The following is a 26,556-nucleotide window of genomic DNA, read 5'->3' as shown; positions in this document are numbered from 1 at the left end:
AATAACCCTACGCTGCTGGTATAATTTGCAAAGATTTGAAACACATTTCCACAGTGAGGGGAAAAACTCATCACAACGGAAAATGCCCAGAAAATAGAAGCCAATTCCCCACTAAATGTGCAAAAAGTGAGAGATAATAGGAATTAAAAAGAGATGTGAAATCAGTGTGTTTGAATTAACACATCAGTTCATCTGTTCTTCCCCCAGGCCATGTGAATATTCCTAATGAGAGTTTAAAAGGCCCACTGCGACTTGTGTTTTGTATGCCCTGCAAACAAAACGGCAAGATTAGCACTACCTAAATCACAGCTAGAATGCTGTTAGTGCTTCTCTGATGCTAAATGATTAGCTTGTTAGTAAAACACGGTAATGATGGTTTACGGGCAAGAAGCATGATCTCCTTTGTGGAATAATGAAACTGGACACTCTCACAAATATGATCTCCTGTGTCCATAATCTCAATGCAAATGTTTAGATTGTTATATTCATATTATTATATATATTTTTCTTTTAAGCCTTTTTATTTGTGCCAACAATGGCCATAGGACTCATTAAAGCTGAATATCATGGGACTTCAAAACGAAATGAGTGGTAAACTGTGTCATAGTCATAAATACAATACGCATTAAGTTCTGTTGAGATATGCTGTTATTTTCCAGTCCACTGGGAAACTGCAGATACATTTCAATGAGACGCATTTTCACTGAATCTGCATTCTTCCAATAAGACTTCTTCAGGAATACACTGCAAAATTAATTACCATTATTTCATATATATTTAATTACCTTATTATTTCCAAAGAGAAAACATCTTGAGTTGGAAATTGAGCCCAAAAGGGAGGGAAACTTCATAAATTAGCAAGGTAGTGAGCAACCCGATCTGGGGCTTGGTATGTGATTAGGGCTGTTGTTGTTATTCAGTTCCTCATGTGTATTTTAGCACCCCCACATTCTGGCGTTCACCTTCATGGAGTTACGAGGCCGTTATTGCTCATTTCTCTCATTATGAGAGGATGAAGGGATTAGACAGAGGTTGTTTGAGGTGTGAATGGAGTAAGGAGGAAAAGCAGAGTGCATGTGTTTGATAGTGTTAACATTGGACAATTTGAGCCCATCGCATTTATACAGCACAAGTGGGCCGCTTTGATCAGTGTGTCAGTACTGAAAACAGATTGCTCTGTCCATTAAGACAGGTATTCAACAGGGTTCAGCGGCTGTATATTTTTAGAAAAAGAGTAGATAATACTTATGTGCTTGAATGCATCCAGAGCAGCATAACCGAGAGCGGCTTAATTCGGTTCTACCAGTTCAAGCTCTCATCTCCTGGTTATTCATGCATGTGGGCAGACAATCTCGTCACGTAATTGTGTTTGTCTGAAACACTTCTTCGCGACATTAATGGCAAAATTACTCAGGCCACAAGGCTGTCTGTCTAGGTCTATCATGTTGGTGGTGATTACGCTTGAGAATGAGACAGCTGTGTGAAGAGCAGCCAGGTCCAAATGTTCCACACACACGCCAGCCTCTTCTGGAGATGAGATGAGCTCTGTTGTGGAGACTGGAGGACGCTGGAGAGGAAGAGATTAGAAAGAGGACAGGGAATCACTCGCACACAGATCACATACTGATCAACCAGATAGACTTGACAATTACAGATGCGCTCATTGCATGCAGATGCACTTTCACATGCAGATGCACTTTCACTAGACAGGGATTTACAGGGGATGAAATTCGACATGGCACCCACAGTGAAGTCTGTAAGAAATGGTTTATAGTGTCTGGGTTGTGTAAGGACTCGACTGCTTTGCACAGACCTGAACTCCACTGGACACCTATGAGAATCTAAAGCACTTGACCTCAGTAATGGCCGTGACTGAAAGGGAGCAAATCCACACAGCTGTGATCCAATGGAAAGCTTTCCTAGAAGAGTGGAAGCCGTTATAGAAGCAAATGGAGGATCCACTCTCTATTAATACTAGTGGTGTTGAAATTAAAATGATTACCTGACGGTGCACTTGCTTTTGGATTTCAAATGGAGCTTTAAATGTAATTCTAATTGTTTTATAATTAAGTTGCAGAACTGTAAAAAAGTGCTTGTGTAAATATGCTCTGGCAGAAATCACACATCCACACGTCTAAAGTTAGTCAGGCCAGTTGACTCATGCCTTGTTCTGCAGATCATCTGCTTTAAACTGAATATTTGGTCATCTACCCACTCTCATGTATATTTATCATACATATTTTTCTTAAATATATACCTGCATGTGTAAAAAAATGAAAAAGGAGCCATTTTTAACTTTTCTACTTTCAATATTAAATCAAAAACCAAATGAATGAATGATACTCAGATACATGTGCACCTCCATATAGATTTGGTGTTTGAATTTCCACATTATACTTTAATGTAACCTTTTACTCTAATTCTGTCAACTAGCATCACTCTTGGATATGTCTCTCACACTGGAGCTTGGTGTAAAATCACTAGTGCTGCATGTGTCAGTTTGCTGGTGAATCTAGTGCACAAACAGAGCACCCGCATTTTATTTATTTATTTTTTTTTTTGGCGACCAGCTTCTCTCAGGGTCCTTTAGGAGATTCAGAATATGATTTCATGCCCCAGATCAGTTCCACTGTCTGAAGCTTCAGCCCGCTCTGAATGTGACAGCCCGCTGACGGCCTTTGAGGAAATGCATACTGATGTGGATAGATTCTCTCTCTTCCCCATCCTCTATCCTTTCTTCCCCTCTTCTTCTCCTCCCTCTCTCTTCTTCAGTCCCCTCTCTCTTTACCCCCTTTCATGCCATTCTTATTCATCTAAAAACAACACCAGCTCTCGCCTTTTGTAGTTGCACGGCATTTTAATAAAACATTGGCGGTTTTATACAGGCCTCCCTTGGCAGGTTGTTTTTCACTCAGCACTTGGATAGTGGTGCTCGGAGGCATGTGTAGTTTTATAAACCACCAGCTTTCATTTGTCTTCTGTGACTCGTGCTTTCAGTCCCGCTATTGATATTTGCTTCACCCATGTGTAAAATACATGTGTTGTAAAGATCATAGTGTGAAAAAAACCCTACCTGCCATTTGAAAGGGCACTGTTTCGGCAAAATGAATCTATGACAGAGATAATAAATGGAATATGTGCCCATTCAGAGTTTTTGCATAATTTTAGCTGTGATATATATCCATGCCTAACGGCTACTGGAATGAGTAAAAAAATAAACTGTATATTCACACGTGAGTTGCTTACAGAGATGTGGTGAAAAATGCATTAGCTGCTAGTCACTTCAAGTATCTTATTCTTTAGTGGTTGGGTCAGAAAACAGCCTTGCTCTGTCTCGGCACTGAACCACACTCAGAGCAGAGGTGAAGAGATGCCTCAACAGAAAACAGCTTGCATTTGTTTACCGAGTACACCTTTCAATACTATATCTTTCTTTTCATTCATATTTTGTTTAAGACGTGGTGCTGTGCATTTTAAAGGGGTGTCTCTCTCTGTTTGCCCTTCATGTGAAATCTCTCATTGTGAATCAGCTTCATCTCGAAGCACTGAACAGCATGACTCCATCAGACTGACATCATGCCAGCAGCGGCAGCAGAGAGACTGAACATTTAAAAGTTTTTCCAAATGCTTGTTCTCAGCTAGTGCTGGCATTTTATGGAAGTGCATATTGTTTTCAGAGTCTATGAAAGTCTGTAAAAAGTCATTAATCTCCAGATTTATATGATGGAGCAACAGTATAATATAATAATATAATAAAGTTTCCACCTGACAATTATATAGAAAACCGAAGTTTGCAATTGCGTATCGCTTTAATTTTTGTTCGGGTTCAGTAACACTTTTTCATGTTTTTGAAAGGATTCTCATATGCTTACCAAGTCTGCATTTATTTGATTAAAAAAAGAGTAAAAACAGTGATACTGTGAAATATTACTGTAAATAACTATTCATATATGTAATTGTAAATGTAATTTATTTCAGTAGCCATCACTCCAATCTTCAGTGTCACGTGATCCTTCAAAAACATTTTTGTGGAAACTGATGTGGAAACTTTTTTAAGGATTCCAATAAACAGAAAGTTAAGAACAGCATTTATTTGAATAACTGAATAAAAAACTGTCAGCTGAGACAATTTTAATGCATTCTTACTGAATAAAAGCAATAAATAAATAAATAAATAAATTAGTTAATTAAATCTTACAGACCCCAACGTTTTAAACAGTGTATTTTTCAACCTTGACTTTATGTCTTGAATTGTGACTTTAGATACTGTATGATACAGTGTGCCTTTTAATACTTATTTTAAACCTAAGTTCACAATCACCTATTCTGTTTTAAGTTTGAGATGGAAATAGGCTTCTATTTTACTTTCATCATAAAATATAAATAAAAAAAACTACATTCATAATGCTCATATGTGACTGCTGTTGTGTGTGTGTGTGTGTGTGTGTGTGTGTGTGTGTGTGTGTGTGACAACGTGAACAGTACAAACCACATGGGAACCGTTGGACAGGTCTGATATTTTGCCAGACATCTGCTGAAGTAGATGGTGGAGCGACAGTCAGGTGTTAGAACTCATAAGTATTACAGTGACAGCTCTATACCAGCAAAACTCAGTCATATCATAAATATTTAATTATTATCTCCCCGACCCTGTCTTCGTCCTCCTTATAGCCTGTGCACAAATTCGTAGGCTTCCACGGTATATCACCTTATAAATGCTGACTTTAAAGGCCTTCTGCATGACAGAGCCCTGCTTGCTGTCTTTGTTTATAGTTATTTTGAGCATGTAAGTCAGTTCAGGACCATGATCAGTTCACACACAAATCATAATGTAAACATTCAAGAAAAAAAATTGGATTGGATAAGTCTAATTTTGGTTCTCTGTTGGGTTACTTGAATGCCAAAGTAAACTTATAAAGCAAAACTAGTTAAACCCACTGCACTTTAATGAAAAAAAAATGCTGTTATATTAATTAATTTTTAAATAAATTATAAATATAATACATTTGTACTATACACCCCTTTGCTTGACAAATTACTTTTATACAAGTTAATTACCCTTTGCAAAGTTGCACAATAACCTGACAGGAATCCATTTGAGTGTGTTTCAAGCTGTACTGAGATATTGTATTTCCAAAGAAACACCAAGGAACACTAAAAGTAATTATGAGACAAGGTTCTTGAAAAATATCAGTCAATGGACGGCAACCCAATGAACTTAATGTACCTCTGAGCAGAGAGACTTCCATCACTGAAATAGTTTGGACACGAGGAACAACTATGAGTCTGTCCAGAACTGGCTGTTCTCCAACAGCTTCTGTGTGAGAGGAGAAACAGAAGCAGAGGTCATTAACAGAAACACTAACAGAGTTACAGTCCTCTGTGATAAACACAGAAGACTGTGAATCTGAGACAACAAGAGCAAACAGAGTTCAGAAATCTGCCTGGTACAACCAAAACGACTTTGTTGGGAGAAACACACACACACATGACTCAGCAGGAGTTTTTCCCAAGGGTGTGTAGGAGACACTCACAATTTGGAAGAGGATTCTGTAGTTAGACCAGATTCCAACTTCCAGGCCTTAATACAAAATGCTATATTGGAACAAACCTAACAAAGCACATCACAATGAGCACAGCATCCCTACTGTGGAGCAGCATCACGCTTGAGGCACGATTCTTTGCGGCACAGACCAGAAAACTCATAAAAAAGGGAAAGGAAAATGGATAGAGAGCAAAATCGAAAGCAAAGTAGAAAAATCCTGGTGGTGCAGTAAGGAGCTCTGGGACATGGAAGATGATTCATCTTCCTACAGTAAGAACTTACAACAAAAGTCACTGAAGTGACTTAAAACCAAAGTGTGTAATGTCCTGGAGTCACTCAGTCAGAGGCCAGACCTCAATTCAACAGAGAATGAGAATGACTTCTCTACAAAGATAATTCTCACGTGACTTAGAAGAAAAAGGCCTTTGCAGTTTAGTGTTGTTGAAAAATGATATACTTGTTTTTCTTTACAGAAAGAGAGACATAATCATGCTTAAAGAAAAATATTTGGAAAGCAAAATTGTATAACAAAAAAACTGTAAAGTTTGGGGTCAGATTCTTTTATACTTATGTAAAAGTGGCAGTAAAGACATTGTTACAAAAAAAATTCTAATTATATCTCAAAAAGTGCTGTTCTTTTAAACGTTCTACTAAAAGAATCTTCTGCAAAAATATTTATCATTAAAATTGATTTCAACATTCAAGTAATAATGTTTCTTGAGCAGCAACTGATGAATCACATGTCAGAGAAAACTGCTGAAAATTCAGCTTTGTCATCAATTTTTTTAAAATAGATAAATAAATACATTTTAAAATCTATTACAATAGAAAAAGTTATTTTAAAATTCATAATATTACTGTGTTCACTGTATTTGTAAATGCAGCCTTGTAAAAAATAATTCATTGACTCCAACCGTTTGTGTACAGATGCTGATTTATTTATTTATTTATTTATTTTCTTCACAGGATAATTTCAATTTCTATTTTATTTGTATAGCGCATTTACAACAGCCCCCAGGCTGACTAAAGTGCTTTACAGAAGAGCAAAAGTATTACACATACATGGAAAATATACCTGACAGAAATTTAAAACCATCCATTTAAAAATTTTACATATCAACCAGTCAACCAGTGAAGGGATCTAAGAATTGGAGTGATGTGTTCATGTTTCCGAACACTTTAAAAGAAGTCTGGCTGCAGCATTTTGGACAAGCTGAAGTCGCGCAATTTGAGATTTAGATGTACTGAATCTCTAGAGATTTTGGAGAGAGAAAGTGTTTAATTTTAGACAGTAAACGAAGCTGATAAAAACTGGATCCAATAACAGAGGAGATATGTTTATCAAATTTTAAGTGTTGGTCAATATTAAAGTTATGCATTTAGCAGACGCTTTTATCCAAACCGACATACGCTACATTGCATTCAGGCTAACAATTTTCTACTATCATGTGTTCCCCGGGATTGCCAACCTTGCGCTTGCTAACGCAAAGCTCTACCAAAGTGAGAATAGAGAGGGAGCTAAAATAGAGCCTTGTGGAAGGCCACAGGTCAGAGGAGCAAGGGAAGAGGAACAATTTCCCAGCTTCACTGAAAACTTTCTGTCAGATAGGTATGACTGAAACCATTTCAGAGCGTTTGCTTTTAGACCTACCCAAGACTCTAATCCAGATAGTAAGGAGGGGTCTATGGTATCAAAAGCAGCCAATAAATCTAAAAGAATTAGAACCACAGAGTCCCCGGAATCAGTGGAGAGGTAAATATCATTTAACACTCTCAAAAGGGCGGACTCTGTGCTGTAGAATTAGTGGTCAAAAAGTGTTGATGTTGATTCAGCACAATTTCTCTTAAACTTTTGAAATAAAAGGCAAAAAAAAAATTGGACGAACATTTTTTAGGATAGTGGGGTCCAGTGAAGGCCTCTTGAGCAGAGGAGTGACTGTAGCGACTTTAAGGTCGGCAGGAACACAGCCAGTTTGGAGACCCTTATTAATAAGAGACAGCAAACCTGGCCCAATCGAATCAGTTATTAAGTAAAAAAAATTGGGGTGAATGATATTGCTAGAGCAGAAAAAGGGGTTTAAGATTGTCAACCACCTACTTCAAATCCTGGAGATTGATGGGTTCAAAAGCATCCAAAAATGCTGAGGAAGATGACATGATTGGAGAGATGGTTAAAGTTAGTGTGGGGAAGACACCAAGTCTTAAGTTAGTAATTTTGTCACTAAAATATCTCAAGAAGCTTTCACAGAGAGCATCAGAGGCAACAGGCAAGGTGTTAACAGAAGGATTGGTAACAGATTGAATAATTGAAAACAAAACCTTAGGTTTAGAATGATTAGTTTCAATTAGGATAGAAAAGTATGCAGCTTTTGCAGACTTAGCTGCAGTCTAGTAAGAAGTAAGAGAGTCTCTGAACATTTGAAGAGAGATGTGCAGCCTGTCTTCATTAATTTACAGACTGTTGGGAAGCTTGGTGGTGCATGTAGCATTCCTAAAAAACAGATTCAGAGATGCTTTTGTGTGGAATTTTACTGTGAACAGAGCGGCCTTTCTACAGTTTTGTCTTAGGAGACGGGTATCAGAGTTTTGCCATAGTACAGATTTTGTCTTTTGCTTGTGAGACTTAAGGGGGGAAGTTGCATTTTCTGCCTTAAGCCAGGCAGAGTTCAAGAGGCTAAGATGTTGATCAGCATCCAGGTCAGATAGCGGTTGATCTAAGTGCAACTGTGAGCAACATTCAGAAAAGCACAAGTTATAAGTTGTGCTACACTGTGGAGAGTAGAAGCGAGAAAGACTTACAGTTGTATTTGAAAAATAAGAGAGTTCTGGAAGAGACAGTGTGAATAATATAGGCTTATGGTCAGAGATCATAAAATCAGAGAGCACAATATCAGTCACATCAAGCCCATATGAGAGTACAAGATCCAACGTACGTCCCTGTATATGAGTAGAGTCACTGATCCACTGGGATAGATTAAAAGCATCGATTATATTAAAAAACTCATGTGATAAAGGGTTAGACGGACTGCAGACATGGATTCCATGTTTCCCCCTTTGCTTTCTCCACGGGATGTTAGGGGCCACCGGCGGATATGTCCCGGGATAGCCGATGTGAACGAACCATCATCAGTTTTGTTAAAGGAGCAGTCCACATCTAAAGTGTAAGATTTTGTGAATGAGGTCGCAACCAATGGCGGATATCCAAGAGTGTTCGACGGTCGTAGAATAAAAGCGTGTAGCAGTTTAAAAATAGAGCAGACAACCCGACAAGAAACCACAAGAGCGACAGACGACAAGCCCAGTACACAAGCGCCATCTTGGATTCCGATCAGGATAATAATTCTGCTCTATTGGTGGATGTTTTTCTGTAGCAGTAAACCCCTGTTAGCCATTATTCCTTAGGGTAAAAATACACTGTTATGGATGCATTTCATGTGCACTGGAATAGATAACTTCTGTTCTTACCTCAGAGTTCATCCTTTGCCCTGGTGGATGCAGCTTGGTTGTGAGAAACAGTTTTTTTTCTTCTATCGGTGACAAATATGTTTTGAGGGTTCCGAGGATAAAGCAATTCATCAGTGAACAGTACTCACCAATTTCAGCTTTTCCCAGAAGAGTGACAGCGTTCTGTGATGTAACACCCACAGGAATAAACACCCCTGGCCAGTACGTAATAGCGGTGGAGGTTGTGATTTTTCTGTGTGTCATCAGTCTGCTCTCTCATCAACTGCTGTTGACAGCACTGTCAGTGTGTATGGCTAAAACCTATATTCTGACAAGGTCACCTTAAGAAACCTTCTGCTTTTGGGCTTTGAGACATTCTTGTTTTCTGGCTCGATCTAATCAGACCTTGTTTAGGGAGATAGGGTGAATAATAAAGAAGTAGTGACAGAAAATAACTGTAAGGAAGCAGTCTCTGTGTGTAATGGGTTTGTTGTCTTTAAAAATGAAGGATCCCTTAAAAAAGAGAAATATTCAAATAAATGGAGCCCCTTGGCTTTGTTTTTGCTGTAATTGTCATCATATGGCTCTTTTTACTTTAAAAGTAAAATTATTATTATTGTAAAAATAAAGTTAGGTTGTTTTTAATCCAGTGTTTTTAAGACTATATAAATAATAAAATATAAATGTTTGTAAAATAAATAAATAGAACACCTAAGGCTAAAATTATTTGCCAAAATAGAGTCTGCACATTGAGCAAACTGGATTAATTGCAAAGTACTGTGGAAAAAACAAGGTTATTTGCAAAAAAAGGGTGTTATTAACATTAATAGCGATAGATTCTACTTACACTAAGTGAAAATAACAGTATTCTTTTTTTTATAAAAAGTGTTAGATCCTATTTTTACTCGCAAAGACTTGCAAATACTATTTCCACCTCAGTGTTTTTTACTTCATTAGAAAACAGCACGCAATAATAACAACAAAAATATCAACAATAATACAATACTTTTTTTTACTTATTACATTTTTGCTACCTCTACCCTAACCATATTTATCCATCTGCTCCCTGTCCTCAAAGGTGCAGGATGATGGTAACAATATGAGCTGCACATATCATGTTCGATATGAAGCTTGTCCCATCAACGCGACCGCATCCAGTTTCAATTAGGCCTATTAAATAACCATTAAACACTTTATTTGCACTTTTTAAATATTTTTATTTAAAATAAATCCCTCTCTGAGCTGATATGTAATCGGAAAAGGGAGAAAAATCGGATACATCTCAGGTTCATGTCAAAATCTACATTTACTATTATTCACCACACCAGTGCTTCTGTTCTGGATGGTTTTCTTTTGTAATTTTTCAACCAGACAGCGGTGGGCGGAGTTAGTATAAATAGGCTCTTTGCACCTTAGTACACATAGACACTTAGTACACATAGAACAAAAAAATAAAATAAAATAAAATTTATAAATTGCAGCCTTGCAAGCACTTAATTGTTTTCAAATGTTCCTCCAAGAAATTGTAACCATCCCTTTGCCCCGCAAATCAGTATTTGTCAACAGTTTATCCCACCCAAAAACCAGAAGTCAAACCATTCATTCACACAAAGTGCCAAATAGTTTACACTTCTATCAGAAAGGTGACGTAATTTTAATTATAGATGGTTCTGTTCAATAAATTCTGATAAGAGACATTGAACAAATTACACAATTTAATTGTAAATTCATTCGAAACATAAAAAAACACAACTCCTGATCCAGACTGGCTCCTCTTTTCATTGTCCTATTCCCCCTCTAGTTGTTTTGCAGCATGTGACTGAAATCTTTCCTGTCCAGGCTCATATGTTTATAGTCAGAGCCGCATTGTGCCTGCTCATCTGTCGTGTTTTGTTTGTCCTCTGAAAGCGTGTTTGTTTGCTGTTGAGAGGTTGTGATATAACCTGTCTGTCAGGGGAAACTCTCACGCACATGGCTGCGTTTGAATGGAACAATTGAGGCCGAATGTGCACACTACGCCTTCTCCAGACAGACCGACACGACACACACACACACACTCCAGCTGGCTAATTAGACAGCAGAAGAGTCAAAGTTATAGCCCGTGTGTAATACGCTGTCTATTTTTCTCTTCCACCCCCCTGGCTGCTGAAGGAAAATGAGCTTTTATTGGTCCCCGATGGCCTGGTCTCATATCCATTAAACTGAATAAGTGCCTGAAATAGCCCTTGTAGTAAGCATTATGATGCAGGATTCCCTACCAAAGCAGCTATCAGCGCTTCCGCTAGATCAATCAGCGGTGTAGCCCACGCTCCCTCAGGGTGACCTTATGTTTTTAAAAATATGATACTCAGCACCATTCAATGATACTCTGTAGGTTTTCTAAGTTTGCTTAGTCATTAACATTTCATGGAATTATACACGAGACTTTTAAATTGAATTTTCGGGATGTTTTTGAGACGTTCCAGCAGGGGTTAGTGAAAATTATGGCAGCAAAGTGCTAGACTGCTTTTGGCTTCTTCCATTTAAATGGATACTGGATCTAATTTCAGATATAAATTTGATGAAAGGAACCAGAAAAGAGGTCCAGAAATGCTAAAAAATAGTATAAAGCTTTAAAAGTGAAATTGGAAAATGCTGTATTGTAGTCTGGTTGATGGTACACCGGGAGGTCCAAAGTCTGAGAATCTAATTTAAATCTGACCAAAAACCATTTTAGGACAAATAAATGCTATGCTGCACGATTCATAAAAATAAAATCTAAATCTTGATTTTGCTTAGTGTAACTATCAAATTGCAAAGGGTGAAATTTATTCCAATATTTGCGCTGTGTGTTCAGAGTGTTTCAGTTTCACGCAAACAGCTCATGATACAGTGTTTTCAGTGCCTCAAAGCCGCTCTGTTCACAGTAAAATTCCACACAAAAGCATCTCTGAATCTGTTTTTTAGGAATGCTACATGCACCACCAAGCTTCCCAACAGTCTGTAAATTAATGAAGAAATATTAGTATTGTAATTTTACAGTTTTACTGTAAAATAAAATAATTATTATATTTTTAATACCCATTTTTTATTTTACAGTCATGTTAATATATAATCACAATTGCTAATCACAATAAAAAAAAGAATCACAATTTGATGTAGCCCTACGTTATGACGTAAAATGATTAAGACATAAGCCTATTTAAGATTTCTAGGTCACTAATCAAATAAGTAAGCATGACTATTTGTACAGATGGTCAGATGCTCTTGCTTCCACTGAAGCTCAAGATGCTCTTTGGGTCATCTCAAATCATGCTGGAGAATACCAGGTTTTACACAATCTTATGGAGTTCATGCAGCTCAAGAGCTGCAGTCATTAAAGCAAAAAGAGAACAAATTCCACGACAAATGTATGTATTTTCTCACTTCAACTTTTCACTCTATTTGTAATGAAAAAAAAGAAAAAAAAAAAGAAGCAAAACAGCATAATTTTCACTAGTGGTCTCAGACTTTTGGTTTCAGTGTACAGTATGAGCGCACACACACTGACATAAGGTCCAGTTAATGAAAGCTGCTCGACAGTGCTTTACCACAGCTTTAAATGTCCCCTGACCCTCTGTTTGATATGTTGAGTAGGAAGGAGCCACACAGAGGCCTATACGAGATAACGTTAAGCCCCTGAGGTTCAGCAATCAATTTTTAGCGAGTCGCACAAAGTGACAGAATACAAAAAGCAATCACGTCCCTGCATGGATCTGAGCTGTCCACTGTCACCTGCTTAAACATTCAGAAGAGCTTTAAAATATTCTGATGTGATGTTAAAACAGTTGACAGGCAGCTCTCTGTTCCTGTCTTCCTTTGTGTGTCTCTTCCCTCCTGTTTTGACTAACTTCAATCTAGAGGTAATGAGAGCCTAAGAAGCTAGAGACAGAGAAGCTATTTACATTTTTATTGATTTCTGAAAGTGCATTTAACATTTTTTTTCTCCCCTTTCCCCCACTCTTTTCAAATCCCCAAATGAGAGGCCCACTGCTCTGTTTACGCTCATTGAGGAGTGAAGATATTTTAGTCAGGAGCTCCTGCATTTTCTCCCTCTCTTGATAGATCAAAGCGGAAACTGGGTCTGTCTTATATAATTAAGACTAGGCATTAAAGAAAACAAACCCCTGTGAATTCTGACTGAAGCCCCGCTGGGAAATGGAGTATTTTTCATAATTAAAGAAGCACAAACAAGGCCTACTCAACAATCCACAATAGATCTCAGTGGAGCATCATTGTTTCCTGATTTCCACAATGCTTTTTGTCTGTTTGACTCCTTGAAGCCAAACCTTCTAGTTAGAGTATGGCCATGACTGACTCGAACTGTGTTGTAAGCAGGTGCACATATTGTACTATGCAAATTTCCTTACCTAATCTGGATCATTTTTGATCACTTATGACTGTAAGAGGACTAGGATGGAAAACCTTTTTTTTCTGGACTTAATTTTTTAAATCTTGTATGATTTTTACATTTTAGTATAAAATTACACAATTTGGTAGGTCTTGCTAGATGACGCGAGGTGTGTATCCATTATATGTTGCTACATAAAAATACTTAAACACTAGAAAAAAAATGTATGTCATTTATTTATTTATAAAAACTATATTATTTTATCAAGCAAATTCATTAAGACAAGTTTTTAAAAAATTAAGCAAAAAATTACAATTATGATTTACTCACCATCATATTATTCTCAATCAACAGGACGTTCTTTCTTGAACCAAAGACCAAGGGATAAACTTTTGCAAATTTGCTGCTTTACATCCGTAAACGGTCGTCTGACTTTTATGCTTTAACAATAACACAAAACAACACCATAAAAGAGGTCTGTTTGAATCGTGTGCAGGTCTTCTGAAGTTATACGATAGCTTTGTGCAAGAAACAGTATGAACTGCAAGTTGTTGTTGATGTTAATTTTTTGAATGAGTGAAATTAACTCGGGAACCTAATCAGTGAATTAAGCATTTTAGATTGGCTTTGTGAACTGAATCAACCGATTCACTCAAAATTTCTGACTCAAAAGAACGATTAAAGGTCCCGTTCTACATGATCCCATGTTTTAAACTTTAGTTAGTGTGTAATGTTGTTGTTAGAGTATAAATAATATCTGTAAAATTCTAAAGCTCAAAGTTCAATGCCAAGCGAGATATTTTATTTAACAGAATTCGCCTACAAAAAACGACCCGTTTGGACTACATCCCTCTAGTTCCTGCAGTAATGACGTCACTAAAACAGTTTTTTGACTAACCTCTGCCCACATGAATACACAAAAAAGGGGGCGTGGTCTTGTTGCGCTCCGACGGAGAAGAGGAAGAGTTGCGTTTGTGTTTGTCGCCATGTCGTCGAAACGCTGCTATTTTCATCCCGAGTTCCAATCACCTTTGTTTGGCCTTCCCAGGGACGCTGTACTTGGAGATTAATGGTTACAATTTATGTTTAACTCGGTTCCCGAAAATTATAATCCACATGTAAAATTATGTGCAGCACATTTTGCTGAGGACAACTTCCTCAATCTCAATCAGTTTAATGCCGGATTCACACAAAGATTATTCTTCAAAGATGGAGCAGTTCCCTCTTTGTCTGGAGAAGGCGTTGTTTATGGACCACAACCGGTAAGTGTATTTTATTATTTAAGTTGGTGCATTTAACAGTTTCTGTAACTTATTACACAAAGGACAATGCTGTTTAGCTGTGTTAACTAGATGATAGGGCTGTGCAAAAAAATCGAATGAGATTTTCATGCGCATCTCGTCAGTAAAAACGCTCCTGTGATTATAAGTACATCTCCAGCACGTGCGTTCACATCAGCATTGTTTTCAAAACAAATCTTGCCCACATGCTTCTCAAAACTTGTCCAAAACTAGTCCAATCGCGTTTCGAGGAGGGCGGCGCACGCTCAGCTGGTGTCGAATCACAACACAGGAACCGCTGGCACAATCAGAACTCGTTACGTATTTCTGAAGGAGGGACTACAAAGAACAAGGAAGTCATCAGCTCGTTTTTATGACAGTGAAAACAGCGGTATACAAATAAGTGAATTGTGTGAAAAATACTGTGTTTTTTTACACTCGATACATGAACACGTTATATTGCACACTGTAAACACAAAGCTTCAAAAAAAGCATGAAAAACGGGACCTTTAAAACATGAATCAGACGACACTGCTTGCTTGTCACAAGAATGTATGAAGGGAGATTCAAACATTTTCAAACATTCCATGAAAAACGACTTTAATTTTAGTTTTTCCTCACATAAATCTAATGTAACTTCATCAGAATTAAAGGTCAGAAGGTGCACAGGTCAGAAAATGTAAATGACTCTGCTGCTCTCTGTGGAAGATGGGAGAAAGTGCTTGCAGATCAGAGGCATGCAGTAAAGAAAGTGAATGGGCTACAAACAAACCCAGGTGTTTATTTTTTCTTTTCTTTTTTTTTTAGACTATGCTTTAACTTGGAATAATATTTTAGCTATATAAGTAGATTTGTCTGATCATTATAATGCATTTTGACTGCTTTAATCACTTTTTAAAAGCTTACTTCAGACATCTGCAAACTATTTAGCAAATAGTTTGTTAATGAAAAAATACACATTTCAGCATTAGAATAATCTCTCTGTTGGTCATCACTCAGAAACATTTGCAAAGTTTTAATTAGTTTACATGGTTATGAAAGTAAAATTTAAAATAACCTGCAGGGAAGGTTCTGGAAAGGTTCTTAAATGAGCAATTACACTCGAGTACGAGAGCGTTACCGGCTCTATATCAGCATGACAGTGATTAGGCCAGAGGCACGACGCCATCACAATCGCTGATACAGAACCAGTATCGCTCAAGTACGAGAGTGATATTGCATTCATACTACAGTTTGATGGCACAAGTGTGTAAATATGAGAAGAAAAACAAGGGAGTTTCTTTAAAAACCCTTTTTTGCGGAAATACTTTCTTTGGCCACAGATTTAAATCACAGTTTAACAGCTGAGCTCAAGCAAAGACTATAGAATACCCAAGACATGTCACTCATATACAGTAGTTTTGAATGGGAAAATGCAATACTCATTATGGCCGCGCAATCATAGGAAGCCCCGCCTTCTGCATGAAAGAGACAAACGCTAATGGGTAAAGACATCACATCACTGCAGCTGCCGTTAGAAGTCGTTCTGAGTGCTCTTAGGACTGCACATACGTACTGGCAGATCAAGTCTGAAAAAAAAAACGCTTTTTATAACGCTGTATGACCAAAGGTAACAACATTGATGAGACAGTTGTTGTTAGGTTTCTTTGGTGATTTCAAATATGAAATTTAATCGTAAGCTTAGTGAAAAGTTTTGGAGAATTTGATGTTTCCCCATAAAGAGATCAGAGTTGAACTTGCCTGATCAAGAGGCGTTTGAAAGATGGCCGCCGAGTGACATGACTTGTCTTAAAAGGACTTTGGCTCAAGCCTCGATTACAAATTCGAAAACGTCACTTTAGAGCTGGAATGGAATGGATGGAGCAAGTGTGATTACCTGCATCTGATACAGCATTCATTCTTCAGGTCAATCTCATATTCACAAAAAGCAAGTTTGAATGTCCACTGAGGAAAGCGATATTGTCATACTCTCCTTTCATCAATTAAGGATGATTTCCGATGACAGCGCTGCTCACTGCATTTGTTAACTGCATCTTACAGGCAGTTATTACAAGTAAAAATAACTTCTGTTTCAGTCTCTTTCAATATAAAAACCTTTGCTGGCCTGTAAAACAGTCACTTTACTGTCAACAATGTCACGAAAATCACCATCATGAACATCCCCAATAATACTGTATATAAAATATTATTTATTGAATAATAAACAAAAACAACAACAACAACAGCCATCATAAATGCCATGCTCCAATATACAGCATTAAAGTTACATAAAATAACGTGATGAGATTTTTCCTTCAGCCGAAACTATTTGCTTTGGAACAAATAATAGATTAATGAGAGCAAAGACTGCTCATCAGATTTACCCAAAACTAATTATATGTCATGTTTAACCAGATGCATCAGAGCCAGTGGCAAATTCCAGAAGATCTGTAGTGATACAAACAGTGAAAGGCCATTCCTGTAGAGATACCAGTACAATATATCACAGTTCTCAACCATTGAGAGTCAGAACGAAATGTTGCTGTTATATAAAATATAACTTACAGGGAGCATTCCCATAGATTCAGAATGTTCTTATTTTGTTCCAAAAACACAGGGAACCATATGGGAACAGCTTTCTTGACAATCCCCCTCACAATGAATTTATTTTATATTAAGAAAAGATTGATCATGATAATCTTCAAAATGAACAGAAGTCATACTGGTTTGGAATGAAATGAGAGTATGTTAATATGATAATTTCCCATTTTGGATTATCTTTCCCTTTAATAATTGGTCTCTGTGGGTGTTTTGCACTGATATAAACAGTACTTGAACTGTTTTATCATAAGTTTATTTCTCTCCGGTGGTCTAATGTGGTTTTGTCATTTGATTCAACCGTTCACACAAATCTGTTTTTGACACAAAAGTACAGTAACCAATATGCTTTAAATTGGTAGCAAGTCTTCCCATTGCTGTTCAGTGTATTTACTGAATATCTTTTTTTAAATTACCATTTATTTAGGTAACCTTAAATTCAGAGAGCACTGCAGAATGGTGCTCAGTTTAATGAACAATAGGTCCAATCTGCTCATGAACGGAAGATTTTCCATCTCTATCTGATATATCTGTCTCTAAAGGCTGGATTAGCTGGAGTGTTTTGTAATATCTCATTGACAGAACATACTGCTGTACCAAATTAGACAATCCAAAAAATAAATAAGATAAAATAGAGAAATAAATAAAGGAGAAAATAAAAGAAAGAAACAAGGAATACATAAAAGGAAAACATAAAAAGAAATAGTCAAGTTGATAAGAAAGTATACTGAAAGGGTAATTTAAAAAAGGGAAGAGAAAAATAAATAAATAAAGTAAATGAATATTAGATTTTAATGGGAACATTAATACAAGGACAAATAATGGGAATATAAAAGAAAGGTAAGGTAGAAAATAAAAGCAAAACAATTAAACTTAATATAGAACAAACATAAGGAAAATATAAGGAATGGACAAGGCATAAATAAACAAACAAATAAATAAATAAATAAATATTATGTAATTAAAGAAATAATGAAGGATAACTTTTAAAAATGGACAAGGAAGAAAAAATAAATAATAAATTAAGTAAAGAATACTTCAATGGGAACATAAAATAAAGGAACAAATAAATTAAATCTGAAGAACTGAATGGAAAAATAAAGGAAAGTGACAAGGAAAAAAATGACAAGGTTAATATACTGTAAGTTAGTGGGTGGAAAAGACAAAATATATTAAAATAAAATAATAAAATTTGGATTTAAAATATGGTATATATACCTGTACAAAATATGTGTTTCATCTCTCATATATATTTCACTCCCTATATCTCATGTCTTTTCTCTTCTGCTTCTAAAGCACTACCTCATTTCATCCTCCCTAAGGAGTGTCTGCGGTGTCTACATTGAAATGCATGATGAATTATGTGGTAATATAAGGGGACCATGAAAGATGACATGCATGAGATAATGATTGCAAATGTAGATCCATGTGGCGAGTCAGGAGTTTTTGTTTGTTTACTAATGGTTTTTTCTTTTGGCAGAAGGAGGGACATGCCAGGTGATTGCGGCACACCGGTGCTGTAACAAAAACAAGATTGAAGAGAGATCTCAGACAGTGAAGTGCTCCTGTTTACCAGGGAAAGTGGCAGGAACCACCAGGAATAAACCCTCCTGTGTTGATGGTAAGTGAATAGACATGGCAAGCATGGATGAAGTCTTAAAGGAATAATTTAAGACAAAATTTAAATTAGCTGAAAATCTACTCACATCCAAGTCATCCAAGATGCAAGTCAAGATTTTTTTCTTACTTGGAGCAGATGTGTAGAAATTTAGCATTATATCAATTGCTCATCAATGGATCCTCTGCAAGTGAATGGGTGCCCGCCAGAATGAGATTCAGCTGATAAAAACAATAATCCACAAGTAATCCACACCACTCCAGTCCATTAATTAACATCTTGTGAAGTAAAAAGCTCCATGTTTTTAATAAACAAGTCCATCACTTGGACATGTTTCATTATTTCAAGTCCACTATACATTAAAGGGTTAGTTAGAAAAACATAATCAAAGTAGTCCATGTGACATCAGAGGGTCAGTTAGAATTTTTGAAGCATCGAAAATACATTTCGGTCCAAAAATGACAACTTTATTCAGCATTGTCTTCTCTTCTTGGTCTGTTGTGACTGTTGATGTATGACGCTACTGACGTGTTATCTTGTTATTGGGCGCACCAGAAAACCCGTCAGCAGCATTATACGTCAGCAGCATCGTGAACGCGCTCACAACAGACCCCGAAGAGAAAACATTGCTGAATAAAGTCGTAATCTTTTTTTTTTTTTTGGACCAAAATGTATTTTCGATGCTTCTACAAATTCTTACTGACCCTCTGATGTCACATGGACTACTTTGATGATGTCAGATGGATTACCGAAGATGAATGGAGGTCTTACGGGTTTGAAACGACATGAGGGTGAGTCGTTAATGACATCATTTTCATTTTTCGGTGAACTAACCCTTTAAATTGCTTTCTTCAGTGAAAATACCATTTCACTGGATTATAGATTTGTGTTTTGGCCAGAAGTGACAGGTTTAGGTTAAAATACCTTAATGATGGATTTGTTTGTTACAAAAATGCAGCTTTTCCCTTTCACTAGATGTTAACAGATGGACTGGAGTTGTGTGGATTATTGTGATGTTTTTATCAGCTGTTTGGATTCTGACAGCACCCATTCACCAAATCTATTCCCATCAAGAACTAAACGCCTATACATCTTTAACATCATTTGTTTTATGTTGTTAGAAATGTAACAAATGCTCGACTGTTTTGAACCATCTCAATGAAGCGTTACAGTGTGTGAACAGGTTTGCACAGTGCAGCTGTGCTTAAACACACTCTGTGCAGCTGTGTAAACCTGCAAGGTGCTCCAAAAGACTGTGGAGCTTTTTTTAAAGTGTGGTATGTTTAAAGAAACTCTGTTCAGGGTCGCTCTTGCAGTGTACCTGCCCTAGAAAAGCTCACATCCTCAGGGCTTTTCATTATTAATGCTCTGTCCTTATGACAAACGAGCTGCTGTAAACTAACACTTCTGGGAGAACATCTCACTCGCAACGCACCCAGAGATAATCAAAGAACATTAACTTTGACTGAATCTTGCGTAGGAGCATCCATGTCAAGCTTGTTAGGATATTCTATTCCTAAAGGTGAAATGTGTAATTTTTTGGATATTAAAACACCTAAACGCTCAGCTTAAAATGATTCTAGAATCATTTACTCATCATCATGCCATTCCAAACCTGTGACTTTCTTTATTCTGTGGAAAGGAGAAGTTAAACAGAATGACAGCATCAGTCACCATTGACTGTCATTGTATGGAAAAAAGATGAACGGTGACTGAGGCTGTCTTTCATTAAACAGCTAGGGCTAAATCAAGGGTTAGCATTTTTTATTTAAATTTCTATACAATCTCAGCAAGACATAAATATATAGGCAGTTGATGTTTCCATCTTTACAGGCCATAGTGTGTTGTCTATTCTGGTCTAATAATGTTCAGAGCCAGAGGTGTGTGTGTGTGTGTGGATGGGACTCTTTCCTGATATTTGTGTGTGTGTGTGTGTGTGTGTTTGCACGTGTGAGATTTCTGTAGTTGATGTTACAAAAAAAAAGAAAAGAAAGAAAGAAAGAACAAGAAAAATACACAAGGATGGTCTGTGCTCTGAAAGTCTTGATTTGTTTAAAGCAACAAGGGAAACAGCAACAGCGTTTGGTCCAAAGATGCCTTAAGTTATTTGGAACTTAATGTCGTTGCTGGTTTACGTTTAAAAAAATAGAATTTCTGCCAAAAGATGAAATAAGGGATAAAATGCAATTTCTGACAAAAAAAGATTCTGGAAGCTTTATCCAAATTTTTAAAGGCATCCCATATAATGTTTTTACGATTTAAAACTGTAATTTTAACTGAAGTAATTAAGTAATACATTTATTATATTAAATTAATTTTCATCTTCCAACAGTAACTGCAAGCAACAATATGCTGATATATATATATATATATATATATATATATATATATATATATATATATATATATATATATATATAGTACAGACCAAAAGTTTGGACACACCTTCTCATTCAAAGAGTTTTCTTTATTTTCATGACTAGGAAAATTGTAGATTCACACTGAAGGCATCAAAACTATGAATTAACACATGTGGAATTATATATGGAATTATATACATAAAAAAATTGTGAAACAACTGAAAATATGTCATATTGTAGGTTCTTCAAAGTAGCCACCTTTTGCTTTGATTACTGCTTTGCACACTCTTGGCATTCTCTTGATGAGCTTCAAGAGGTAGTCACCTGAAATGGTCTTCCAACAGTCTTGAAGGAGTTCCCCGAGAGATGCTTAGCACTTGTTGGCCCTTTTGCCTTCTGTCTGCGGTCCAGCTCACCCCTAAACCATCTCGATTGGGTTCAGGTCCGGTGACTGTGGAGGCCAGGTCATCTGGCGCAGCACCCCATCACTCTCCTTCTTGGTCAAATAGCCCTTGATGCCTTCGGTGTGACTCTACAATTTTCATAGTCATGAAAATAAAGAAAACTCTTTGAATGAGAAGGTGTGTCCAAACTTTTGGTCTGTACTGTATATATATATATATATATATATATATATATATATATATATACATACAGATTCTGCCACAAAAGTTATATGAAAACAATTAGTATTTTATATAAACTTATTTAATATAAACTAATATTTGTAATAATGTATTTAGGTTTTGCAGCAGTAACATTAAAGTGTCTATTTACATTAATATCTTAATTGTTTTAACTTATTATGGTCTTGTAGCAGTAAAATTGACCGAAGTTGCTGTTATATTTTAGCAGTAACTAGGATTAAAAATGCTTATAATTGCATTGTATGATCTCTGGTTCCTAGTTAAACCGTGATAACACATTTACTGAGTTGTCACTGAGATGATGGCCATTAAAACTGGTCCATGTTCTCGTTCTCCTCTCATCACATTGATATTCTTGGATATGAGGCTGAAGGCTAACTCTCCCTCTCTCTGTCAAAGCAGTACATGACTTCGAAGGCCAAATGTTATATATGCGATGCTTTGTTTACTTTTTGAAGGATAAGAGACCTCAGTAAAGTGAATTTTTATAAAAAAAATAAAATAAAATAAAAACGCTCTTGCCTGAGGTTATGTTTTCCATGGATTTTTTTGAGTCCTTGGCCATGCTGAACTGGCAAAAACGGGAAGAACAGTATTAGGTTCGCCTCAGCCAGTGCTGTGAGTATTGTACATGTGTGCAAAGTCTATAAAGCATGAATGTTTGTTCACCCTTTAAAAAATCCATGAAGAAAGTGTTGAGCACAGGCAAATAAAATTTTAATGCCCTGTTTGCAACGAGACAACTTCTTGGTTGAGTGCTTTTGGGTTTTACAATATTAATGTATGTGACTTAAGTTCACCCATTATCACAGACAAGGAATAAGTCACAAACTTGTCATGTACCTGTCAGAATATTAATAACGTAAGTGCATTATATTATATTTTCATGTCACACTCTCTCCTTAAACTTTTGGTGTTGGATGTTAGATAGCATTACTGTGATGCATTATTGTATCACATTCTAACATATTCATACTGATGCAAAGATAAGATGTTCTCAAACCCCTGAGCACCTGCTTCCTTAATGGTCTCTACTCTTTCTCCATCTGGTAATGATCATAAATTTCACAAAGTGGGAGAAGTGATAGTTTAACAAGGATGCTTCTGTTTCAAGCAAGTGAAATGACGTAAAAATTTCCATTGAAATGGCAGTAAAGTTACCTTTATTTTATATAAATATAGAATACAGACCATTTAAATCTTCGTAAGATTTCCTAAGACTACAAGCTGAAGCAGTTTCAGTGAATGGATCGGCATGGGATTTATTTTCAGAATAATACATTTCATAAAGTACCACTCTTTGAAATACCTGTGCTCTTACTGACCGCAGACATCCACTGAGGCTATTCAAGCACATTAAATTCAAGTCAATTTTATTTGTATAGCGCTTTTCACAACATATTGTTTCAAAACAGCTTTATAGAAATTTGTACCTTAAAGCACCAATGAACAAACCAACAGCGACTGTGGCAAGAACAAAAATCCATAAAATGTTTAAGAGAAAAGCTTTCTTGAGAGGAACCAGACCCTGCTGGAAAAAGCCATCCTCCTCTGATAAAGCACATATTACGATAATGACAAATATTATTGTTACGTATTATATGTAAGTGTGCTTTGTATATGCTATGCTATTACTGTATCTGTTCACTGAATAAATCTACTCACCATGGACTCCCACTGTATAGTGCGAGCGTGATTTCACCAAGTACAGCATGTTCTTTAATGAAGCATCCTCTGACATGTAAATATGATGTCAGATGCTCAAGGAGCAGTCGATCATGGAGAGTGGAACATTACTCTGTTTTAAGTCAGATGCCAGTGAGAGTCTAACCCAGTTGTGATCTGCTCACAGCTTCCATAGTGATTGGGAAGTGGTGGTGTGAGATGGAGCCATGTCTGGAGGGAGAGGAATGCAAGACTCTACCAGATAACTCCGGCTGGATGTGCTACTCTGGAAACAAAATCAAAACCACCAGGGTAAGATTTAGAGCAACCAAAAGCATTTCTTGTGTTACTTTAGCTATTCTGTTTGATAATACAAGACTCTTGGTAATGCAGCATGTGATTGCATGATGTTAATGAGTGTGTATGTGTGTGTGTCCCATCTGTTTTTTTTGTTTGTTTTTTTGCTTATTTCACTGAAATATTTTATAAATAAAAAAACTGAATACAGCACAATAAATAAACAACCCTCCTACACCTGAATGGCTGCAGGCAGGTGTGTTTGACGCTGGAAGTATTATAAAAATAAAAGAGCTGCACACTGCTGGATCACGCTAGAAATCCAATATTTATTAAAATAGCAGCAATTTGGACATTCAACTTCGCTCTGAATAGCCAATCAGAGTGTTCATTTCAGGTAACCAATAAGTTAATTTCTATAGCAGATGTAAAAAAAATTCTTACATTCTATTCTATTCTATTTTTTTTTTTTTACAGAATACCCACCCTTACACATCCTTGTAGCAGATGTAATGTTACTGCAAGCTCATAACGGAGGAACTTTATGAAGGTTTCTGACATTATTCCTTCTTTCTGTCACAATTGTGATTCAGTCAAGGCATAAAATGGCTGATAGGCGTAGACACCATGGTCCATTTGTGAACTTATAATAAATTCTGATGATTCCAATCGCATTTAGTTAGCCTGCTTGATATGTTGCTGCAAATTATTCAAACATGAAATTCATTTTCAGATTGTTTTTCGTATTACTCATCCAGCTTTATTTACTTTATTTTTTCAGGGAAACATCCAAGATGAAAAGCTGAATTAAATTTTCTCAACTCTAAACCAACAGACATGTGTTTAATGACTTGAAATGGAGACCTCTGTTCATAAATCCATCTGTCTCTGAGTAACACGGACACCAGACTTCCTGAGAAAATCTTTGTGGCCGTTGAACACTGCTGGTTCTTTCGTTGTTTTGTTTTTGTTTGACATTTGTCAAATATTTGTTTCATCTCAATGGGTCCTGGATAATTAAACTCGTATCCCTTTGTGTGGAGTGCACTCAAACCAGCTATACCTTGCCTGGAATAATCTTCAACTGTAATATTCTTGGATGTTCCTATGTTTCCAGAAGAACGTATTAATTCTCGTACTATATGTAGTGAAACTGGCTTCCTGTTCATGTGGATTTTCAGAAGGGGATTGACCCTCTAATTAAGACACTTTGAGCTGCGACTGTGAGTGAAATGCTGAGGAGCACATGTACATGGAATGACCGTTCCAGTCCAGAAATGTTCCTCCGTTTCCTGGAACATTATATCAGATTCAGAATGAATTCTGGTAGTGATACTTAAACCAAATAAGTCTTCAGCATGATTTCTGTAAAAAATAGTTGAAGGAAATGTTTTACATAAATAAAATGAATTCAAAACAGGTGAGAATGATGTTACAAATGTATTGGACTTACAATAAACAATAATTTCATGTCAAAGTAAAGGGTTGGGAAGTGCAAAGGAACAGTCTTGTTTGCATATTCTTGTCCTCTGTTCTGTTGATTGGTTAAAGATGCAGTTTTTATGATTATTTTTGGGCTTCAGTAATATTTTGACAAATTGAGTCATCAAGGCTTAACTGAAGTATTCTGAGAATTTACATGTTTAATGAAAAACTAATAGACCATCACTTTGGCTGCAGCAATATATAAAAGTTGTGGATTTATTACTGAAGTTAACGAAGCCTGATTGAAATATGCTGGTGCATGCACATATAAAATACCATGACATTTAAATATTCTAAATCAAATTCATTTTCTGTTGTTCAAATATACCTTCATTAAATGGTACAAGACCTATTAAGAACATTCTGTATATTGGGGGAAAGCAGGTGGAGGGTCTTTGAATGTGTAGGCAGGCAGTCAAAACTGAAGGACACTGTGGAAATTCTGACACCCACTGGGACATTTACCTGTCGTTTACATTCAGAAATAGTCCTTTCTGCTCGAAGCAGCTGAGGGCCAGGGCATGCACTCACTCTGAATATGTAGCTCCAGCAATTTAAGCAGGGAGCCGTGAACATAAGAGCCTCTGTGTTACTGTCGGCATGCAGAAAGGAGGCTCTTACTACAGGCTGAGTGAATACAGATCACTACATTTACAGTCCTCCACATGGGACAGCAGAGGATGAACTTTAGCCCTCACCTTCAGTGGAGCTTTAGTGGAATTTCAAACAGTTGACTACAGAATATCAGAGTGGAAAATGAACGCAAGGAAATCTTAAGCAAATATCAGCATTATCTCTGACAAGCTGAGCATTTGCTAGTATGGTTTTTGCTAAATTGAAAAAGTTATTTTGTTTTTTGAAAAGATGAAGAGGGATCACAGTATTATTTTTAAGAACATAAATGGAAGGAATAAGAAATGTCTTCAACATCTTTATACAATAGTTTCCGTAATCAGATTTGATTGGCTGAGCAGTGTTCCAAGAGTTCTGATACTTTTCACTGTTTGTACCACTCCACTTGTCTGTGTTTGCATGTTTAAAACATTAATTGTGCATTAATAGTGGGGAATTCACAGTGTTCCTTTCCGCTGTTTGCATCATCGCAAGAGAGGGCGAATCACTGAATGATTCATTCAACCAGTTTGTTAAAAATGGATTCATTCAGAAACATAACAAGTGACTGTCTTTATAAGTGGATCAATAAATCATTATTTCAACTGATTCATTAAAAACTATTGACTCATTAAATCATTTTACTAAACAAGTTTA

The 26,556-nt window shown here is 36.5% G+C and overlaps 1 protein-coding gene across 4 annotated transcripts in view; it reads left to right on the top strand.

The window, feature by feature from the left end:
- Window positions 1–25,221, top strand: part of LOC132118070 (chemokine-like protein TAFA-1) — a 42,709-nt gene extending 17,488 nt beyond the window's left edge. For 2 of the 4 annotated variants that reach the window (XM_059527585.1, XM_059527584.1), the window contains 3 exons: window positions 18,696–18,836; window positions 23,693–23,817; window positions 24,584–25,221. In XM_059527585.1, coding sequence (XP_059383568.1) covers window positions 18,696–18,836; window positions 23,693–23,817; window positions 24,584–24,613 — 296 coding nt within the window. In that variant the 3' untranslated portion in view covers window positions 24,614–25,221. Of the gene's footprint in view, window positions 1–18,695; window positions 18,837–23,692; window positions 23,818–24,279; window positions 24,353–24,583 lie in introns of all 4 variants that reach the window. The other 2 variants (XM_059527586.1, XM_059527588.1) reach the window with 2 other exon arrangements.
- Window positions 25,222–26,556: the final 1,335 nt, after the last annotated feature.

The sequence above is a fragment of the Carassius carassius genome, chromosome 37, assembly GCF_963082965.1.
Source record: "Carassius carassius chromosome 37, fCarCar2.1, whole genome shotgun sequence".
Classification (NCBI taxonomy): domain Eukaryota; kingdom Metazoa; phylum Chordata; class Actinopteri; order Cypriniformes; family Cyprinidae; genus Carassius; species Carassius carassius.
This window is presented reverse-complemented; position numbering and strand designations above follow the sequence as displayed.